The following is a 23,653-nucleotide window of genomic DNA, read 5'->3' as shown; positions in this document are numbered from 1 at the left end:
TTGCCTAATTCTCTAAAGGTTTACATGGTGCTTGAGTGTCTAAGACCAACTTAGAATAGACAAGTGCCCTACTTTTATTTTATACTTCTTCAGTAGTCAGGGAGCATCAGGGATCTAGACCACTGAAGGGTCTTTCCAGTGGTTTGGAATCTTAAAGGTTTTTCAACATCAATTTAAGAAGCTAATCCCATTTCTGTCTATATTCAGGACAACTACAATTGCAGCCTTTGGGTGACAATTTCCCTCCCCAGCATTCTCCTCAAAGCCTTAGCTATATCCTTATTGCGGAGAGTATAAATCAGAGGATTCAGAGTGGGTGTAACGATGCTGTAGAACACAGAGACAACTTTGTCTAGCAATGGCGTGTGCTGGGACCTGGGCCTTATATATGTGATGATGCCGCCACCAAACCAGAGGAAAACCACAGTGAGGTGAGAGCTGCAAGTGGCAAAGGAATTTCTCGAACTCCCAGCTGAACGCGTGTGAATGACACTGTGGAGGATGACGGCATAGGATGTAGAAATCAGGAAGATGGGGAAAAGGAGAAGTAGGATGCTGCTGATGTACACTGTGGTCTCATAAATCATGATGTCTCCACATGTCGCCTTCAGAACAGCTGGGAACTCACAGTAGAAGTGGTGGATTTTCCGAGGCTCACAGAAAGGGAAGTGCACCAAAATCACTGTGTGAATTAGGGAGTGCAAGGATGCTCCCCACCATGACGTGATGGCCATTATCAGACCCACCTTTCTGGTCATGAGGACAGTATATCGCAGAGGATGACAGATGGCAACATAGCGGTCATAGGACATGAGGGCTAGGAGAAAACACTCTGCTCCACCTACGGACAAATAGAGGAAGTGCTGGGTGGCACAGCCCACAAAGGAGATGGACTTCCTGCCAGAGAGGTAGCTGGTGGCCATCTTGGGGATGGTTGTGGAGACGTGCATCAGGTCCATGAGGGAGAGCTGGCTAAGCAGGAAGTACATCGGTGTGTGAAGCCGGGGATTGGCACAGATGAGGAGAATGGTGAGGGTGTTACTGCTCACTGCCGTGAGGAAGAGCACCATGGTCAAGGAGAAAAGAAAAACGTGAGTGAGGGAGTCATCAAAGAGCCCTTCAAGGATGAAGTCTGCCAGGAACGTCTGATTCCCCTGCCACATCTCCTCGTTCTCAGTCCCTGGGGAAACAGGAAGTGGACATGGTCTGTGATATCAGAAATACTGGGGTTCACCACACAACACAATCAGTACTCTTTGATCTAAGAAAGAATTTATGAAGAGAAGTGTTTTTTATATGTGTAATTATTCGACAGCTTTAGTTATTGAAGTAGCTTTTTAAAAAGACAGAACTTAAAATCATCCTTCATATGCATAATCACACTGTTCCAGAATATCTAAACTTTATTAAGTGCTAAAACATTTTTCTTTTGCTTATTTTATCAGTTATGATTTAGCCAAAGAAGCAGAACCACTTAGAAACATGCACATAAATATACATATTCACATATATACTGATGCATATATATATATATATATACGTGTGTGTGAATATATGTGTAGTGGTTTTTTTTTTTAAGATTTATTTATTTTATTTATTTCTCTCCCCTCCCCTCCTGCCCCCACGCCGGTTGTCTGTTCTCTGTGTCTATTTGCTGCATCTTCTTTGTCCGCTTCTGTTGTTGTCAGCGGCACGGGAATCTGTGTTTCTTTTTGTTGCATCATCTTGCTGTGTCAGCTCTCCGTGTGTGCAGTGCCATTCCTGGGCAGGCTGCACTTTCTTTTGCGCTGGGCGGCTCTCCTTATGGGGCACACTCCCTGCGCGTGGGGCTTCCCTATGGGTGGGACACCACTGTATGGCACGGCCCTCCTTGCACGCATCAGCACTGCGCATGGGCCAGCTCCACGTGGGTCAAGGAGGCCCAGGGTTTGAACCGAGGACCTCCCATGTGGTAGATGGATGCCCTAACCACTGGGCCAAGTCTGCCGCCTACATGTGTGGTGGGTTTTTTTACTTGAATTTGGCCTTACACAATTGTGCGGTGTGGTTAAGAAGTCTCTGTAAAGCTGTCGTCTTTGTGTCTGATGATGGAACCTGAAGTCCACAAGTCAAACCATCAGAAAGGGATGATGGATATAAAGTGCAATGGATCAGGAGTGAGCTAGAACCAACAAAGCATGACCTGGAACCCCAAGACTGAAACTCATTTTATTTCTTGTTGCATCTGGAATTCTGGTGTAGGTTTCTTAGAGAAGTTTGGGCTCTTCTTGGTGGGGCTAAACAAACACCGCTGGCCCAGAAGTCAGAGAAGCTAGAGGATGATATAGGAAAGGAAGAGTAGCTGAAAGCCCAGCTGCTGTTTCACACCAGTGAGTGGAGTCAGCAGATCATGAACAATATGTGCAAACTACAAAAGGGCTGCTTCTATTCTGCCTTGTAAATCCCCCAGAAATAACTCTGTGGCCCAGAATCGTATAGGAAAATAAAAAAGAGAATTCTGGATTGAGTGACTTCAGCAAAAATAGCACAGTAGGCAGCTCACAAATCTGTCCCTGCACAGAGACACTGGAAAAAATGGGCAAAACCTGTCAGAATCAACTTTGTCAGAAGTCTGGTAAATGGTCAAAGTTTTATAGCAATAAAGCAAATGTGGAATCTAGAAAGAGATACTTAAAAATGGTAAGTGAGTTCTGTGGCATTTTTATTTGCCCTTGTCCCACCCTACTCACCTGGCTGAGTGGCAATCATGAGGATAGCAGGTCATGTTCACATTATGGAATCTTGGTTCTTGAGGGATCAGACAAAATCTTATTCTTAATGAATTGTGTTTTTCTGTTTTCACTTATCGTAGGGCTACCTGAAGTGATGGCGCCTAACTTGGAACTCTCTCAGGGCAGAAAAGTGGGCCACTTAGAAGGCATTCCTCAAATAATGAAAGACAAAAGAGTAACTCACTTCTGTCTGAGTGAAAGATTACTTTTGAGGCAAACAATATATAAGCCCAAAGCCTTAACTCTTTAGAATAATTCTTGGAAGAATTTTTTTATATTTTATTTTATTTTATTTTATTTTATTTTTTTGTCTTTACTCATTTTTTAAAATATTACATTCAAAAAAATATGAGGTCCCCATATACTCCCCACCCCCCACCCCCCTCACCCCACTACTCCCTCCATAGCAACATTCTCCTCCATCATCATGAGACATTCATTGCATTTGGTGAATACATCTCTGAGCATCGCTGCACCTCATGGTCAATGGTCCACATCATAGCCCACACTCTCCCACATTCCATCCAGTGGGCCATGGGAGGACACACAATGTCCAGTAATTGTCCCTGCAGCACCACCCAGGACAACTTCAAGTCCTGAAAACGCTTCCACATCTCATCTCTTCCTCCCATTCCCCACACCCAGCAGCCTCCATGGCCACTTTCTCCACATCAATGCCACATTTTCTTCGATTACTAATCACAATAGTTCATGAATAGAATAGCAGTAAGTCCACTCTAATCCATATTCTATTCCTCCATCCTGTGGACCTTGCATTGGTTGTGTCTATTCCACATCTATGTCAAGAGGGGGCTTAGATTCCACATGGATGCTGGATGCAATCCTCCTGCTTTCACTTGTAAGCATTCTTGGCTCCATGGTGCGGTGGTCGACATTCTTCAACTCCATGTTAGCTGAGTGGGGTAAGTCCAATAAACCAGAGTGTAAGAGCTGAAGTCTGTTGAGGCTCAGGGCCTGGCTATCATATGGTCAGTCCAGAGATTCAGATCCCCTGGGTATATATAAACCCCAGCACCAACTACAATTCTGGTAAAGTAACAGGAAAGGCTTGCGAAAAGAGATTACATCTGAGTTCAGCTCTATCACCCAGAAACACCAACTCCAAAAAAGGGCCTACTGGCATGGCACTGAACTCCATCTGCCATGACCATAAAACCTGTGGGTCTCTGTAGCCCTCAGAAGAACCAATACCTGGGGTTGAAACTACTTTATCTGTCTCTGGGACTCTGCTCAGGTGTGCATAAGGGCAACTCCTCTGATAACCTCCCGGCTCTTTTTTAGAGACTCATAGCCATATAAACTCATTTGTCCTTTCCATTTCCCCCTTGATTTAGGTCAAAAAGCATTTTTAACTCCTGTTATTATATGTAGACAGAGATATTCTGCTGGTCTGAGTTGAACCTTTTATTCAAGGTCATTTTCTAGTTACATCATCAGCTGGTACTTGGTAGTAATCCCTCAGCACCAGGGAGGCTCATCCCCAGGAGTCATGTCCCATGCTGGGGAGAAGGCAACGAATTTACATGCTGAGTTTGGCTTCGAGACTGGCCACATCTGAGCAACACAGAGGCTCTCAGGAGGTAACTCTTAGGCACACTGCTGCTCTATGCCTTATCTTATTTCAAGTGCACAGGCTCACTCTTTAAAGAATTAAGGAATTGGAAAGCTACCTAGGGGAAATGGACTTGGCCCAGTGGTTAGGTGTCTGTCTACCACATGGGAGGTCCACGGTTCAAACCCCGGGCCTCCTTGACCTGTGTGGAGCTGGCCCATGCACAGTGCTGATGTGCGCAAGGAGTGCCCTGCCACACACGGGTGTCCCCGCATAGGGGAGCCCCACGCGCTAGGAGTGTGCCCCGTAAGGAGAGCCACCCAGCGTGAAAGAAAGTGCAGCCTGCCCAGGAATGGCGCCACCCACACTTCCCATGCCGCTGACAACAGAAGTGGACAAAGAAACAAGGCGCAGCAAATAGACACAGAGAACAGGCGACCGGGGGAGGGGGGGAATTAAATAAATAAATAAATCTTTAAAAAAAAAAAAGAAAAAAGAAAAGCTACCTAGTGGGAAGCGTACTTGGCCCAGTGGATAGGTCATCTGTCTATCACATGGGAGGTCCACGGTTCAAACCCCAGGCCTCCTTGACCAGGGTGGAGCTGGCCCATGCACAGTGCTGATGTGTGCAAGGAGTGCCCTGCCACACGGGGGTGTCCTCCGCATAGGGGAGCCCCACACGCAACGAGTGCGTCCCGTAAGGAGAGCCGCCCAGTGTGAAAAAAGTGCAGCCCGCTCAGGAATGGTGTAGCACACACGGAGAGTTGATGCAGCAAGATGACGCAACAAAAAGAAACACAGATTTCCGTGCCACTGACAACAACAGAAGCAGACAAAATCAAGAATACGCAGCAAATGGACACAGAGAACAGACAACTGTGGGGGGTGGGGAGAGAAATAAATGAAATAAATCTTTTTAAAAAAGAGAAAGAAAAGCTATCTAGTATACTAGGGAATTTATTTATTTTTTGTAAGGAGGTACCAGGGATTGAACCCAAGACCTTGTATGTGGGAAGCAGGCATTCAACTACTTGATCTACATCCTCTCCCATATACCAGGGAATTTAAAAAGCTACATACCTGCCCTAAGAAGACTCATGCTCTGACAAGACTTAAGAAGACCCTAACCTTTTATTCTGGCTGATCGTTTGGCTCAATGCAAGCAGGAATTGAAAAGGCTAGGATAAAGTTGTAAATGGTCTGGCTAAACTTTGAAGGAATGCCCAGCACAGAGTCAATCTGCTAACAGCAGATTTAAGGAGAAAGAATAAAGAATCAGCAACTTGAAAATAAGTCTATGGAAATCATCCAAAGGAGGAGGATACGTTTTTTTAAATGAAGAGAGTCTAAGAGACATGGGGGACACCATCAAGTATATGAACATATGTATAATGGGTGTTAAAGAAAGAAAAGAAGGGATGGGAGAAAGAATATTTGAAGAAATAATGTCTGAAAATTTCACAGATTTCATGAAAGACATATTTCTACAAATGCAAAAATGCAACCAACTCCAAGTAGGATAAACATAAATTGATCCACACTGAGACATATTATATTTAAGCAGTCAAGAAACAAAAAAGAATCTTGAAAGCAGCTAGAGAGAAGCTTTTCATCATGGACAATCATGTACAAGGAATCTTCAATAAGATTGCCAGCCAATTTCTCAGCAGAGCCATGGGGCTAGAAGTCAGTGACATATTTAAATGACAATTTTAAAGTGCTAAAAGAAAAAAAAAAAACATCCAGCAATACTTTCCTTCAAAAATGAAAGGGAAATTAAATTATTCCCATATAAAGAAAAGCTGAAGGATTTCACCACTAGAAGACCTTCCCCATAGAAAAGGTAAAGGACGTCCTCCTAAAAGAAATATAAGGACAATAGACACTCATGTGAAGGAATACAAAGTAAAAAGAACACTGGCAAAGATGACTACATAGATGTTTTAGTTGCCCAGCTGCTAAAACAAATACACAATGGGTTGGCTTAACTGTAGGAATTTATTGGCTCACAGTTCTGAGGCTAGGAGTCATTAAAAATCAAGGCATCAGCAAGGCGATGCTTTCTCCCTGAAGAATGAGGCGTTCTGGGGCTGGGTGCCAGTGCTCCTGGCTCCTTGATTTTTCTGTCATATGGCAGTGAATATGGTGGCGTTTTCTCTTTTCTCTTCCAGGTTCCATTGAATTCTAGTTTTAGCTGCTCACCATGGCTTCTCTCCTGTCTCCAGTTTCCTTTGCTTGAAAGGATTTCAACTATATTCAGTTAAGACCTACCCTTATTCACTTTGGGAACACCTTACCTAATAACATTTTCAAAGGTTCTACTTACAAATGGGTTCACGCCCACAGAACCAGGAGCTGAGACCTGAACATGCCTTTTATGGGGGACATGATTCAATACCCAACAATAGATAAACACAAAAGTCAGTATTATTGTATTTTGATTTGTAAATCCTCTTTTTCCCTATGTAATTTAAAAGACAAGGGTGTAAAACAATAATTGTAAATCACACTGTTTAATTTGTGGCAATAACAATATAAGAGAGGAGCAATGGAGCTATATAGGAATTATTTATTATAGTCAAGAAGGTATTAATTAAAAATAATTATTATAGGTTTAAGAGATTAACTGTAATTGTCAGGGTACCCACTAAGAAAATAATTAAAACATAAAGAAAAGAAAATAAGCAAGAAATCAAAATTTTGCACTAAAAAAAAACAAACTCAAAAGAAGGACTAATGGAGGAATTGAGGACCAAAAAAGATGAAAGACAAAAAAAAATCTTTCCTTATTGGTAATTACTTGAAGTGAAAATGGATTAAACCCTCCAATTAAAAACAGATTGGCAGAATGGACTTTTAAAAATGATCCAACTATATGCTGTCTACAAGAGACTCACTTTAAATCCAAAAACAAATAGTTTAAACCTGAGAGGCTGGACAAAGATATACCCATCAAGAAGATATAACAATGATAACATGTTTTCAGATTTTAAATCCTGATCCTTAAATTCATATGCAGTGACAAGCGGCCAGGAATAGCTCCAAAAGTGGAAAAAGTAGAACAAAATTGGAGAATTTATACTTTCTAGTTTCAAAACTTAACTACAAAACTTGTTACAAAGCTGTAGTAATCAAGACAGTGTGGTACTGGCATAAGGGTAGACATATAGATCAATAGGATAGAACTGAGAGCCCAAAATTTTCCATACAACTATGGTCAATTGATTTTCAATGAGGTTTCCAAGACCAATGGGGAAGGAATCTTTAACGATGGTGCTGGATTGGGAAGTGGATGTGGCTCAACTGATACAGTGTCCACCTACCATACAGGAGGTCCAGGGTTCGAACCCAGGCCTCCTGGCCCATGTGGTGAGCTGGCCCACGTGCAGAACTGCTGCGCACAAGGAGTGCTGTGCCACGCAGGGGCGACCCCCGTGTAGGGGAGCCCCAGGCACAAGGAGTGAACCCTGCAAGGGGAGTCGCCTGATGCGAAAAAGCACAGCCCGCCCAGGAGTGGCACTGACACAGCAAACTGATGAAACAAAAAATTCCCACTGCTACTGAGAATGCAAGCAGACAAGAAGAACACACACCAAATGGACACAAGAGAGCAGACAATGGGATGGGGGAGGGAAGGGGAGAGAAATAAATAAAAATAAATAAATCTTTAAAAAATGGAAAAACAAAAAACAATGGTGCTGGAAATCCACTTGCAAAAGAATGAAGTTGGGTCCTACTTCCCTGCCATATACAAAAATTAACTAAAAATGAATCAAGGACCTAAATATAACAGCTAAAAATGTGAAATTCTTAGAAGAAAACATAGGGATAAATCTTCATAACTTTTAATTTGAGTATAGATTCTTATATTTGACACCAAAACCACAAACAACAATAAAAAAATCGGACTTCATAAATTAACAATTTTTTAAATTAATTTTTGTACATCAATGAGCATTATCGAGAAAGTAAAACCTACAAGATGGGAAAAAATAGTCACAAATCATACATCTCAAACAGGTCTATTATCCAGAATATATAAAGAACTCACAATCCAACAACAAAAAGATAAACAACCCAATCAAAAATGGGCAAAGAATTTGGATAGACATTTTTCCAGGTAATATATACAAACAGTCAACAAGCAGTGAGCCAGCAAGATGTTCAACACCACTAGCCATTAGGGAAATGCAAATCAAAACCACAATGAGATACTACTTCACACCCACTAGTATGGCAGAAACAACAACAATAATTTTTAAAGCATAAGATAACAAGTGTTTTCCCAAGAAACTGGGACCCTTATTCATGGCTTTGGGAATGTAAAATGGTGCAGCCACTGCAGAAACGATTAGTGATCCCTTAAAAAGTTAAACAGAATTACCATATGGACCCAGCAATTCCACTCCTAGGTAAATACCACCCAAAAAAATTGTTAACAGGTACTCAAACAAATGCTTTTACAAATGTTCATATTAGCACTATTCACACTAGCCAAAAGGTGGAATTAACCCAATGTCCATCAATAGATGAATGAATAAACAAAAAGTGATATATACTTAAAAGGAATATTATTCTGCCATAAAAACAAATGAAGTACTGATAGATACTACGTGTTGATGAACCTTGCAAACGTTATGCTAAGGGAAAGATGCCAGACACAAAATATCACATATTGCATGATTCCCTTTATATGAAGCACCCAGAATACCTAAATCTATAGAGATAGAAAAAGATTAATGGTTGCCAGGAGTTGGTGGTAAAAGGGTGTGAGGATTCAGGGCCCACTGGATGGAATGGGGGAGAGTATGGGCCATGATGTGGACCATTGACCATGAGGTGCAGAGGTGCCCAGAGATGTACTTACCAAATGCAATGGATGTGTCATGATGATGGGAATGAGTGTTGCTGTGGGGGGAGTGGTGGGGTGGGGGTGGTGGGGTTGAAGGGGTCCTCATATATATATTTTTTAATGTAATATTTTTACAAAATCAATTAAAAAAAAAGGTGTGAGGAGTGACTAATTAACGGGTACAAGGTTTCCTTCTGGGGTGATGAAAATGTTTGAGAATTTGATAAAAAGTGATGATTACACAACACTGTGAAAGTAATAAATGCAGTGATGTATACTTTAAATGGTTAATTCTCTGTTATATGAATTTCATCTCAATTTTTGAAAAAGTGAAACATTTGAACAAATAAAGGGGAGGGGTGGATTCTGGGGAATGTGGTCCATCCTACCGAAGTTGTCACCATTACAAAGCCACTACAGTCCCTTCCTTGTCAATTTGGCAGCCATACATTTCCCTTTTCTTACTGGAATAGATGCTTGTTTGGTTATGGATTTGTCTTCCTTGCCTGCAGTGCTGATGTCAAAACTACGATCTTACACAATACCTCCTTCCCAATGATGGTATTCCACACAGCATTGCTTTTGACACAGAAACTCGTTTCACAGCACATCAAGTGTGGAAATGGGCCCATGCTCATGTAATCCATTGGATTTACCATGTTCCCCAACATCCTAAACAGATGGCTCAATAAAATGGTGCCACAGCTTTGAAAAGACATTACAGCACCAGACAGGAGGCAACACCTTGCAGGGTTGGGGCAATGTCTTCCAGAATGTGGTATATATTCTAACTTTGCATCTAATTTATGGTATTGATTCCCTCATAACTAAGATCCATGGGACCAGAAATCAAGGGAAAGAAATGGAATCCTTTCACTATAACCTCTGGTGATGCAGCAGCAAAAATTTTCCTTCCCATCTCCACACTTTCAGGCTCTGCCGGATTAGAGAATTTAGTTCCAAAGGGAGGAAGCTTCTACCAGAAGACCCAACAATGACTCCTTTGTACTGAAAGTTGAGACTGCCACCTTGCAACTTCTGGCTCCTCGTACCAATTGACAGACAAAGAAGGGGGTTACTTTACTAGTTGTGGGGGATCCTGACTATCAGGGAAAACTGAACTGCTGCTACACATTGGGGATATGGAGGAGTAGGTCTGGAACGCAGGAGATGCTCTAGGGCTCCCCTTTGTATTCCTTGTTCTGTGATTAAGAACAACACTAATCCAAGCAGGGTTACAAATGGCTCTGATCACCCCACTGGGCAAAGAACCACGACCAGCTGAGGTGCTTGCTGAATACAAAAGGATTACAGATTGGGTGGTAGAAGAAGGTAGTTGTAATTACCAGCCAGGGTCACATGAGCACTTGCAGAAACAAGACTGCAACACCTATGGGTATTTTCTCCTTATTTTGATATAAATATTTTGTATTTATATTAAACAAATATCTTGTTTGTTTTCTTATCATTCCCTAATCTAACACTATTCATAATAGTTAACTCCATATTTCAGTATTTAAGCTCAGGATATAACAGGGGGAGAACGAATCAGCTAGATGAAGAATGAATGCCCTTGAGGAAAAAAAGAAAAAAGAATCTGTATTTCTGGGGAAAGGTTAGTATGGTTTTTTATCCTCTTTTTTTGGGAGAAGGTTAGTATGTTTTTGGTTGTACGTGGGATAGTTATGTTAGGTGGAAAAATGCCTTTGGTATTTTCTTTAATTGGAGATTAAATATGGTTTAAAGAGATGCACATGGCACATAACAAAGCCACCATCGTATGTACCTAAAAACAAGAGATGTGACGTAGGTATATCTGACAGTCTTCATATTTTGGATCGGGCTGAAAAAACTGGTACTGTAACATTTCATCATCCAAACATCCCAACCCACCCTTTATCAAATTCTCACATGAATACTAATCAGAAAGAGAGTTTGATCTCCATGGTGGAGCATGAGTAAAAAAGCCATCATCTATATTGATACCCCAAATACCTGCCCTATCCCTCTTGGCATTTTCCCTTCTAACAGCTCTTCCTAGATCTTCATGCATTCCAGATTACTGATTTGCTTCTTAAAGCAAAGGACTCAGAACTGAATGCATTCTATGAACTATAATTTTACCAGCCAGAAGGAATCACACGCACTATCCTTCTCTCTTTCTCCCACTGCAGCCCAGGAGCTCAGCTTTCAGGCTGTCACCTCACACTGTTATTTCAAACTCAGCTTCTTGTGGCCAACAGCCCAACTTTTCCCACACTCCCCTGGTCACTCAGATCCAGGCGAGGTCTCCGCTCACCTCCCTTGGACGTAGGTCTCCATCGACTTCCCACCTCTTTCCTCATCAATGCCGCCTTTCTCAGGATTTCCACGATTGCGCTTTCATCGTCCGCCTTTCTCAGTCTCTGCCCCCTTAGGAAACTCTCCCAACGCGTCCCCATTCTGATCATGGTCTGCAAATGACTGCTTTCTCAGGAGGCCTTCCCCGCAGACCAACCATTCTCACCTCCACTGAAGGGGTGGGGAGGAAGCTGAGAGATGCCCTGTCGTCCAGCAGAGGTTTCCAGAGCACCTCAGCCCCGACATGACCTTACCTGGAACTTCCCTGCAGACAGACGCCTGTGGGCAGAGCAGGTAGAGCAGTGGAGTGGGGAGGGCAGGACGGGTCCTCACCGGCTCCTGCGTCGGCCCCTGCGGGTCAGAAGAAGGCTTTTCTGAGGTGTCCTTGGGCGTCCATCTCCTGTGCCCTGACATAGAGGACATTGTCCATGGCACGGTCATCCTTTGTTTGCACCCATTGTCCCTCGACGGAGCGGCAGCAGGGGCAGCAGTGCGTGCAGGTCTCTAAGACTCTGACCACTGTACTCTGATTTCCGACTCCGTCAACACACATCAGGACGCAGTCGAGTGAGGAGCTTCTTTAACCCTAGCACTTGGGCTCTTGCATCATGCCTCTGCTTCCCCGGGCTCCACACCTAAGCCTGAGCCACCTCTCCATCCCAAGATGGCACGAGAGCTTGGGCAAGAGCAGCGTCCATTAGTGTCACCTGATGAAGAAGCTACATCTACCACCAGCTTAATCATCCACGTGTCCCAGAGTCCAAAGAAAATCTGTTTTGAACTTTCTGCTGTTCAGATCACCCAAGGCGCTCTCTTCTCAGCGTTCTGCCTCCTTCCCCACTTAAAGGGATGTGCATTTGGCTCTAGCACTGGAGCTTTTAGAATAAGCCTCTTCCTGACAGTGAATGTTTCCTCAGTGGCCATCACAGGGGCTGGACTCAGGACAGACTTGACCGGACAAGAGCCAATCATGAAGGAAGAGGAACACCTTCAGACTGTGGGAAAAGAAACATCCCTGCAACCCAGAGGACCTCCGAGGCCAGCTGAGGGGACGTGAGGACACTCATGTGCACCAGGGATTCCAGCCCAGAGGGCGCAGCCGGGTCCCTTCTGGAGGCCACCCCTCCAGGTGCCAATTAGACTGCGCTGACGCACTGAGGCAAGCGTTCCCAAAGGGCTTTCCTCGGCGTTTGTTTATAGGGGCAAGGGAAATGAGTTAGTTTGGGGACTGGAACTCAGAAGATAATCTGGGAATATTCTCTCCAGAGGCCAATGAAACTTGGAGAGAAATGATTCTTAGAGTCCCTGGCTTGTGTTTCCAATCTCTAGCCCCTTTCCACCCAACCCTTTTCAGAAATCAGCTTTGCGGAAACATCCAGTCTCCACTGTCTACCCAAACCCTTCTGAGGGTTTTCCCATGGGCCATATTATAGAAAAGAAGTAAGAAAGTGGAGGTGGGCCATCATCACTACTGTTTCCCACCTAGCTGTTTAGCACCATATGTCAATTGTATAGACTACAATAATGTAACATGTCGAGACATTTCAGGTACAAGAGTAAAAGAAGAAAAGGGGCTATTCCAATACCTCCCTTACTCTCATTTCCTTCTCGTACCCTGCCTTTCCTCTCTATTATGAAAATATGATGAGCTATACTCTCTTTATCTCAACTCATACACTAAATTATCTTCTTTCACTGAGTTTATATGGCTCTATAATGCTTATTATCCTTTGACTAAATTCATTGCCTCATCACTTCTTTTCAAAACCTACTGTCTAATGCTTTTCACTGGTACCCTCCTTCTTTCAAACATGCTATATATTTCTCTATTTAAGGCAGCTATGACATTTATATAATTCATTCATTCATTTTCGGGGCAAGTACTTGATGAGCACCTGTTGTGTCCCAAGCACTGTATCGAGTAGCATGTGTACAGTGGTAAACAAGCAAGCATAGTCCCTTCCCTGGGGAACGTACAGATAAAACATGTAAAGACACAAATGTATTCTATTAAATTGTGTTAAGGGTTTGTATCAATCAGTAGACTTCAAATGCAAGTGACATAAAACTAAACTGATACTACTTTAAAGGAAGGGTGTGGATCACAGAAATGAATAAGATAGAAATTAACTCAGGGGAAACGGATGTGGCTCAAACAGTTGGGCACCCACCTCCCACATGAGAAGTCCTGAGTTTGGTTCCTAGTGCCTCCTAAAAAAAAGAAGACAAGCAAACACAATGGGTAGATGACACAGCAAGCAGAGAGATGAGAGAGCCATCTCGGGGTGGGGATTTAGCTCAGAATCATTTTAGATCCAGTACCTTGAATAATGTCAGTGCTCTCTTTTTCTATCCCTCTTCTTGGCTTGGGTCTATGTGTTGATCTTCTTTCTTAAGATTTCCATATATTGGGGACACATGACAGTTGGAAGCTCTGATGACATGCTAATAGCTTGAAATCCAACTTAGAACACTCCAGGGAAGAAATCTGTTTTGTTTTGTTTTTTTTTTTAAAGATTTATTTATTTATTTATTTAAATCCCCCTCCTCCCCCGGTTGTCTGTTCTCTGTGTCTATTTGCTGTGTCTTGTTTCTTTTGTCCACTTCTGTTGTCGTCAGCGGCACCGGAAGTGTGGGCGGCGCCATTCCTGGGCAGGCTGCACTTTCTTGCGCTGGGCGGCTCTCCTTGCGGGGTGCATTCCTTGCGTGTGGGGCTCCCCTACACGGGGGACACCCCTGCGTGGCAGGGCACTCCTTGCGCGCATTAGCACAGCGCATGGGCCAGCTCCACACGGGTCAAGGAGGCCCGGGGTTTCAACCACGGACCTCCCATGTGGTAGATGGATGCCCTAACCACTGAGCCAAGTCCGTTTTCCAGGGAAGAAATCTGTTTGACCAGGCTTTATCCTTGTGGCCACCCCTTGCAGAAGTCTCTACATCACAGAGCCTGGATACAGATGTCCACGTCTTACTGGAGTTGGAAAAGTAGGGAAGTGATAGAACCATGTGAACTAGGAATGTAGTAGTAGAAAGGAAGTATGGTTGTGAGGGAGTAATATTAATAGAAGTAGAGAAAGGATTCATAAGTGACAAAATAGCTCTAATCTTGACCTAAGAAATCCAAGGCCCCAGAAAAACACCTAAGGCATGAAACCAATTCTGTGTCACATGAAGACATATAGAACATTCATTCAAGATTTTATTATTGCATTATCCATTACAGGGATTTGATGCATGATCTACATTTGTCCTATTACTGTACTTTGGCTATACTGTTGTTGTAATTTTTATCCTTTCCACTGAAAGGTGTGTAGTGCAAATGAAGAACTACAGTTTTTAATTGTTTTTAATTAGTTTTACATTCTAATGATTCCATGGTGGTAAAGAGTGGCTTCCATATTGGACATCACAGATTTAAAAACACAACAGCAGACTCAAAATGATAGAAGAAAGAGTAAGTAATACTGAGGATGGAACAACTAAAATTGAAAAGAACATAGAAAAAAGAATGGAAAAAATTGAGCAAGTCCTCAGAGAGTTGAATGACAACACAAAATGCAACAACATATATGTCATGGGAGTTCCAAAAGGAGAAGAGAAGGGAAATGGGGCAGAAAGTATTTGAGGAAATCATAGCTGAAAATTTCCCAACCCTCAGGAAACCAGTGAACTTACATGTCCAAGAAGCACACCATACCACATCAGAATAAATCCGAATATAAGTACTCCAAGACACATACTACGCAGAATGTCAAAGATAGGGAAGTGGCATTGACTCAATCAGTTGGACTCCTGTCTACCATATGGGAGGCCCTGGGTTCATGTCCCGTGGCCTCCTTGTAAAGGCAGGCTTGCACACATGCCACAGAGAGCTGCTGGCCTGCAAGTGCCACAGAGTGAAACCTGGCCCACAAGTGCTGGGGAGAGCTGACTCAGCAAGGTAATGCAACAAAAAGGGAGACAAGTAAAAACACAGGAGAGCATGCAGCGAATGGACACAGAGAGCAAACAACAAGTAAGCTGCAAGAGGTAGGGGGGAATAAAATAAATAAATAAATACAGACACAAAAGAATGCACAGCAAATGGACACTCAGAGCAGACAGCAAGCAAGCTGCAAGGGGGGGCGGGGTTGAAAAAAGTATCAAAGAGAAAGAGAAAGTTCTCAGGCAGCAAGGGAGAAGCAAACCATCATGTACAAGGGACGTCCAGTAAGACTTAGTGCAGATTTCTCTTCAGAAACCATGGAGGGGAGAAGACAGTGGTATGATACAATTAGGATACTGAAAGAGAAAAACTGCCAGCTGAGAATTCTTTATCCAATAAAATTGTCCTTCAGATGTGAAGGTGAGTATAAAATATTCACAAACAAACAGAAACTAAGAGAGTTTACAAAAAAGAATCCACCTTTGCAGGAAACATTAAAGGAAGCCTTAGAACCTGAAAGAAAAATGGTAGAGACAGGCTTGGAGAAGAGGATAGAAGAAAGAATAGCAAAAAAAGATAACTAAAAGAGTAAAAACACAGATAAAAATAAGATATGACATGGAAACCAAAGAATAAAATAGAGGAAGTAGATAGTGCATTTACAGCAATATCGTTGAATACGAATGGATTAAATTCCACAATCAAAAGATACAGGATGACAGAATGGATAAAAAAACATGAGCCATTCATATGCTGCTTACAAGAAACTCAACTTAGACCCAGGGATACAAATCAGCTGAAAGTGAAAGGTTGGAAAAAGATACTCCACATGAATAGTAAACAGAAAAGAGCAGGAGAAGCTGTACTAATCTCAGACAAAATAGACTTTAAATGCAAAATAAAGTTATAAAAGATACAGAAGGTAATTATATATTAATAAAAGGGACAATCCACCAGGAAGATATAACAGTCATAAGTATCCATGCACCTAACAAGGGTGCCCCAAAATACATGAGAAAAACTCAGGGAAAAATGAAGGGAGAAATAGATGTCTCTACAATAATCATTGGAAACTTCAGCACCCCACTCACATCATTAGATAGAACAACTAAACAGAAGATCAACAAGGAAACAGAGAACTTGAACAATATGATAAACAAGTTAGACCTAACAGACATATACAGAACACTGCATCTAAACTCAGCAGGTTATACATTCTTCTCAAGTGCCCATGGGTCTTTATCCAGGATAGACCACATGTTAGTGCACAATGCAGCTCTCAATAAATATCAAAAGATAGAAATTATACAAAGCACCTTCTCAGATCATAATGGAATGAAACTGGAAATCAGTAATAGACAGGAAAATGTATATAAATTCACAAATGTGTGGAGGCCAAACAATGGCACCCCTAAATAATCAGTGGGTCAAAGAAGAAATTGCAAGTGAAATCAGTAAATACATAGAGACAAATGAAAAGGAGAACACATGTATCATAACTTATGGGATACAGCAAAGGTAGTCTTGAGAGGGAAATTTATAGCCCTAAAGGACTATAATAAAAAAGAAGAAAGAGCTAAACTCAAAGATTTAACAGAATAACTAGAGAAACTAGAAAAAGAACAGCAAACCAATCCCAAAGCAAGGAGAAGGAAAGAATAAAGACTAGGGCAGAAATAAATGAAATTGAGAACAACAACAACAACAAAAATAGAGAAAATCAACAAAAGCAAAAGTCAGTTCTTTGAGAAGATCAATAAAATTGACAACCCCCTAGCTAGACTAAGAAAGAAAAAAAGAGAGAAGATGCAAATAAATATAATCAGAAATGAAAGGGGGGACATTACAACTGACCCTACAGAAATAAAAAGAATCATAAGAGGATATTGTGAGAAACTGTATGCCAACAAACTAGACAACCTAGATGAAAAGGACAAATTTCTAGAAATGTACAAACAAGTTACACTAATGCTACAAGAAATACAAGAACTTAACAAACCAATACCATTTAAGGAGATTGAATCCATCATTAAAAATCTCCCAGCAAAGAAAAGTCCGGGACCAGGTGGCTTCACAGGTGAATTCTACCAGGCATTTTGAAAAGAATTAACACCAATCCTGTTTAAACTCTTCCAAAAAATTGAAGAGCAGGGAAAATTACCCAACACATTTTATGAAGCTAACATCACCCTAATACCAAAGTCAGATAAAGATACTACAAGAAAAGAAATTTACAGACAAATCTCTCTAATGAACATAAATGAAAAAATTCTCAACAAAGTACTTGCAAATCAAATCCAACAATGTATCAAAAGACTTAAACATCATTACCAAGGGGGATTTATTCCTGGTATACAAGGCTGGTTCAACATATGAAAACCAATCAATGTCATACACCACATTAACAAATTGAAGGGGAAAAACCACATGATCATCTCAATTGACACAGAAAAGGCATTCAACAAAATCCAGCATCCTTTATGATAAAAGCACTTCAAAAGACAGGAATAGAAGGAAAATTCCTCAATATGATTAAAAGCATATATGAGAAACCTGCAGCCAACATCATACTCAATGGAGAAAGGTTGAAAGCTTTCCCTCTAAGCTTGAGAACAAGACAAGCATGCCCACTGTCATCACTGTTATTCAATATTGTATTAGAAGTTCTAGCTAGGGCAATTAGACAAGAAAAGTAATTAAAAGCATCCAAATAGGAAAAGAGGAAGTAAAACTCTCACTCTTTGCAGATGACATGATCCTGTACTTAGAAAACCCTAAAGTATTCACAACAAAGTTACTTGAGCTAATAAATGAGTTCAGCAAAGTGGCAGGATACAAGATCAACAAATCAGGAGTCCATCAACTGATTAATGGATAAACAAATTGTGGCATATACACATGATGGAATATTAAGCAACACTAAGAAGAAATGACATTGTGAAACATATGACAACATGGATGAACCTGGAGGACATTATGAAGCAAGCCAGACACAAAAGAACACATACTGTATGATTGTCCTATTATGAACTAAATATATTACATGAAATATGAATATGGGTAAAATTGCATATATAAGACCATTTTTCTTCAAAGCTGAACAAATGTAGGTTAATTTTACAAAATATTAATATCGGGAAATGGACTTGGCCCAGTGGTTAGGGCGTCCGTTTACCACATGGGAGGTCCGTGGTTCAAACCCCGGGCCTTCTTGACCCGTGTGGAGCTGGCCCATGCGCAGTGCTGATGCGCGCAAGGAGTGCCGTGCCACGCAAGGGTGTCCCCTGCGTAGGGGAGCCCCACGCGCAAGGAGTGCACCCCGTAAGGAGAGCTGCCCAGCACGAAAGAAAGCGCAGCCTGCCCAGGAATGGCGCCGCCCACACTTCCGGTGCCGCTGACGACAACAGAAGCAGACAAAGAAACAAGACACAGCAAAATAGACACAGAAAACAGACAACGGGGGGAGGGGGGGGGGAAGGAATTAAAATAAATAAATAAATATTTAAAAATATATATATATTAATATCACAAAAAAATTATACTAAGTGAAGGAGACCACACACAGTACACTACATAGAGTATGATTCCATTTATATGAAATGTAAATATAAATCAATTTATAAAGATGAAAGTACATTAGTGTTTATGTAGGGTTGAGGAAAGAATGCTAACAGCTGTGGAGTCTTTCTTTTTGGAGTAAGGAAATTGTTCTAAAATTTTTGAGATGATGAAATGTACAATATTGTGATTATACTAAAAAACATTGATTATGCACTTTGGTTAGGTTATATGGTATGTGAATTATTTCAGTAAAACTGCTGAAAAAACAAATTTAAAAAAGATCAATATGCAAAAATCGGTAATGTTTTTATACACTAGTACTAAACAATCTCAGGAGGAAATCAGGAGAAAATTCCACTTTCAAAAGCAGCAAAAAGATGAAATACCTAGGAATTAATTTAACCAAAGAAGTAAGGACCAATATGCAGAAAACTACAAAACAATGCTGAAAGAAATTTAAAAAGACCTAAATGAATGAAAAGACATTCTGTGTTCACAAATTGGAAGAATAAATATCGTGAAGATGTCAATCTTACCCAAACTGATTTATAGATTCAATGTAATACCAATCAAAATCCCAAGAGCTTACTTTACAGAATTAGAAAAAGCAATTACTAAATTCATTTGGAAGGGAAAGTGCACCTGAATATCCAAAAGCTTTCTAAAAAAGAAAGACGTGGGAGGAATTTCACTGCCTGACCTTGAAATATATTACAAAGCTACAGTGGTCAAAACAGCATGGTACTGGCATAAAGATAGACACATCAACCAGTGGAATAGAATTGAGAATACAGAAATAAACCCTGACTTATCCAGTCAACTTTATTTTTGACAAACCTACCAAGTTAATGTTAACGGACAAAACAGTCTCTTCAACAAATGATGCTGGGACAACTGGATCTCTATAACCAAAAGAATGAAAGAGGACCCCTATTTCACTCCCTACATAAGAGCCAACTCAAAATGGATCAAAGACCTAAATATAAAAGCTAGAGCCATAAAACTAGTAGAAGAAAATGTAGGGACACATCTTCAAGACCTTGGAGTAGGTGGTTTCTTGGACCTTATACCCAAAGCACATGCAACAAAAGAAAAAACAGATAAATGGGACCTCCTCAAAATTAAGCACTTTTGCACCTCGCAGGATTTTGTCAAAAGGGTGAAAAGGCAGCCAACTCAATGGGAGAAAATATTTGGAAATCACAATCCGATAAGGATTTAATATCTAGGATTTATAAAGAGATGTTACAACTGAACAATAAAAAGACAAATGATGCAATTAAAAAATGGGCAAAAGACTTGAATAGACAGTTGTCCAACGAAGAAATACGAATGGCAAAAGAACACATGAAGAAATGTTCAACATCACTAATGATTAGGGAAATGCAAATCAAAACTATGATAAGCTATCATTTCACACGTATCAGAATAGCCACTATTAAAAAGACAGAGAACTACAAGTGTTGGAGAGGATATGGAAAGATAGGAACACTTCTTCACTGTTGGTGGGAATGCAGAATGGTACAGCTACTGTGGAGGACTGTTTGGCAGTTCCTAAAGAAGCTGAATATAGAGTTGCCTTGTGACCCTGCAATACCACTGCTGGGTATATATCCAGAAGACCTGAGAGCAGAGACACGAACAGACATCTGCACACCGATGTTCATAGCGACATCATTCACCTTTGCCAAAAGGTGGAAACAAAACAACCCAGGTGTCCATCAACAGATGAATGGATAAACAAACCGGTCTATTCACACGATGGAATATTAAGCAGCTGTAAGAAGGAATGAGGGAGGTGAATGTGGTCCAAGTGATTGGGCTTCCATCTTCCATATTAGAGGCTCCGGTTTCAATTTCTAGGGCCTCCTGGTGAAGGCAAGCTGGCCCATGCCACTGCAGAGAGCTGACGGCAGAAAGAGAGTGCAAACAACAAGGGAGGGTGTGATAAATAAAATGAAGTAAAATAAATAAATCTTAAAAAAAAAAAAAGGCACATCTCCACCTTCCTCTCCCAATGAACTTTTTTTAAAAAATTAAAGAAGAAATGAAGTCGTAAAGCATGTGACAACACACATGAACCTGGAGGACCTTATGTTGAACGAAGCAAGTCAGACACAAAAGGACAAATATTGTATGATTGCATTACTATGAACCAAATATATTGTGTAACACATTGTATAAAATTCTAAAAATTTATAGGTATCCAGTACATTTAATTGAGAAATGTATGTTTTTATTTAAAAAAAGAAAGCAAAAATTAGTCCTTGTAAAAACTGGAAACAATAACAACAAAAATAACAATAATAATAATTAGTATATTTGAAACACTTGTTATGTTCCAGGCTCTATTCAAAGTGTTTGATATACACAAATCATTCATTCTTCACAAGAACTCTATCAGGTAGGTTTATTATTATTGTTCTTCTTCTTCTTGTTCCCATTGCCCATATGAGGAAACTGAGGCAGGATTGTAGCCAACAACACAGAGTTAGTAAATAAGAGCCAGGATTTGAACCCCGTTCCTCCCGTTTCTCAAGCCTATGCTTACATTATGTGTTAACTTTTAAGTCTCTACGTTAAGACCTAGCTTACAGGCTTAGGGGGCTGCTTAAAGCCACAGCAGCGCAGGATATCAGGTGAGACCCGCACAGCCTGTAAAGCCTTTTCTCACGCTTCACTTGATGGCTTTGCACGACACACCTGCGCGTCAGCTGTGGGCATCCCGCGGGAGCCCGAGGCTCAGAGGAGGAAAGGCTGCAGCGAGGCCACAGGCAGCTGGGGCGGTCTGGGTCAAGGATCCCATGCTTCTCGCTGGCCTTAGTGTGGACGGCCCCGTCCTTTCATGAGCACAGTGTGCTGAGGTAGCCTTGCCGTACTTTAACTGATGACCCACCCCCCAATACTCGCTGTCATTCTGGGACCCTCCCAGGTTGGGGGAACTAGAAGAAACATCCACGACCCCAAGGGAGGCTTGTCAGAGAGAACGCAGGTGACAAAGGAGCAAAGTTCTATGCTTTGACTTTCAGGTGATCTAAATTTCAACCTGCCTGGCACATAAAGAAGGATCCAGCAGAAGAGTTGGTTAGAATCACTTTTCTTCCCATCCCCAAATGGTTAGTCCAGGTGCAGGGGAAGATGCAGGAAGAGACTGGAAGGGGCTGGGCCCCGTGAAGCACCCTGGTCCTTCCTCCTCCTGGGCCGAGCCAGGCAGGGAAAGGGAAGGAGCGACCCCCTGGGCGTGGGGACTCAGAGCCGGGAGTCTCAGCGCGTGTCCATCTCAGGGAACGCTCTCGAGGCAGCCTGAGCCCCTCGTCCCCGCATGGGCCAGGGGCAGAACCTCGAAGCGTTGGCAGGACCATCTTGGCAGAGAGGCCTGAAACGGTCCAATGTGCAGGACGGAGGGTGTTTCCTGGGAGCCCTCCTGGGACCTTGCAGTTCAAAGAGGATAAAGAAGGAACAGTGAGGGCCACGGGCTGGAGACCAGGTGGGGTCAAGGGCGACTCGTCCAAAGCCACGTGGAGAGAGGCAGGCCCCAGGACTGGAGCCCACTCAGCCCCTGACCCCTCGGCTCTGTGCGTGTCAGTCCACCCCCAGAATTTAGATGCAGACTCCATCAGGGGGAAGGAGGGATTGCCACCATCACTGAGACGACGTTTCTATCCCTAGTACTTAGTAGAATATATGCTAAACACAGAACGTATATTCAGTTACTAGAAAGTTTAAAATATGTACATTTCTTATAGCCTTGTGTTTGCGGTCTCAGATCCATCCCATTACAGTGATAATTAGGGATTATTGTGGATAATAATAATTCAGACCTCCTACGGTCAGGCGCCACTCTCGGCTCTTAGGGACTTTCTTCTTGAAAGCTTACCCTGTGCCCCCTACTCATTTTATATCTACTCTACAACCCACCGTGTCAGATCTTCCATTACACCCATTTCATGGATGTGGAAATGAGGGACAAGGGCTCCCACCAGCTGGCGGCTGACCAAGAGTGTGGACTGACCCTGAAGCCGTGTCCTGAAGCACAGCACCGTGAGGTCTGGGGCAGGTCCCTGGACTCTGCTGCTGAGTGTGGCCAGCATGTTCCACGTCTGCTCCGTGGAACCTCCTGAGTCAACGCCCACTGCACACAGATCCGTTCGTTTGTGGGCGTGTCTTTCCTCTTCTGAGATATCTCACCCTCTCTGCAGCGTGCTGTGCTCTCATGCCTCTAGAGACCCCCGCTCTTCCCCAGTGGCCACTGCTCTTCCCAGCCCAGGCCAGGGCTCGTTCCCACAGCTGGATGGAGCCACAGCCATCACTGTACGTGTCACCAGCAAACACAAGTGGTGACACCAAACACTTGTACCAGCGACACACTGCTGTTCCCAAACTGAATTAACTTGCTCTGATATCTTGTCTAATCTCATGAGGGAAAAAAGGCATTTTTTAAGCATATGCAACATGTTCTATGAAAAGTAATTCAGAGGAGCTGTTACAATTAAATCATTAAAAAATCATAATTAAAACATCTCCCTCCTACCTTTTTTCAGTGACTCAAGTCATCATTCCCCTTTTGAAAACTGCCGATTGAAAAATACACATATATGGGAGGAAAACAAAAAACAACCAAGCAACACTTT

General features: G+C 42.1%; 1 protein-coding gene across 1 annotated transcript; it reads right to left on the bottom strand.

The window, feature by feature from the left end:
- Positions 1-212: 212 nt before the first annotated feature.
- On the bottom strand, positions 213-1,163 carry LOC101441909 (olfactory receptor 2AE1-like). The gene has a single exon (XM_004462673.2). The coding sequence runs from the start codon at positions 1,161-1,163 to the stop codon at positions 213-215; it is 951 nt and encodes a 316-aa protein (XP_004462730.2).
- Between the last annotated feature and the right edge of the window lie 22,490 nt (positions 1,164-23,653).

Source organism: Dasypus novemcinctus, chromosome 23 (assembly GCF_030445035.2).
Source record: "Dasypus novemcinctus isolate mDasNov1 chromosome 23, mDasNov1.1.hap2, whole genome shotgun sequence".
NCBI lineage: Eukaryota > Metazoa > Chordata > Mammalia > Cingulata > Dasypodidae > Dasypus > Dasypus novemcinctus.
The sequence above is the reverse complement of the archived record's forward strand: the minus strand, read 5'-3'. Positions and strand labels throughout refer to the sequence as shown.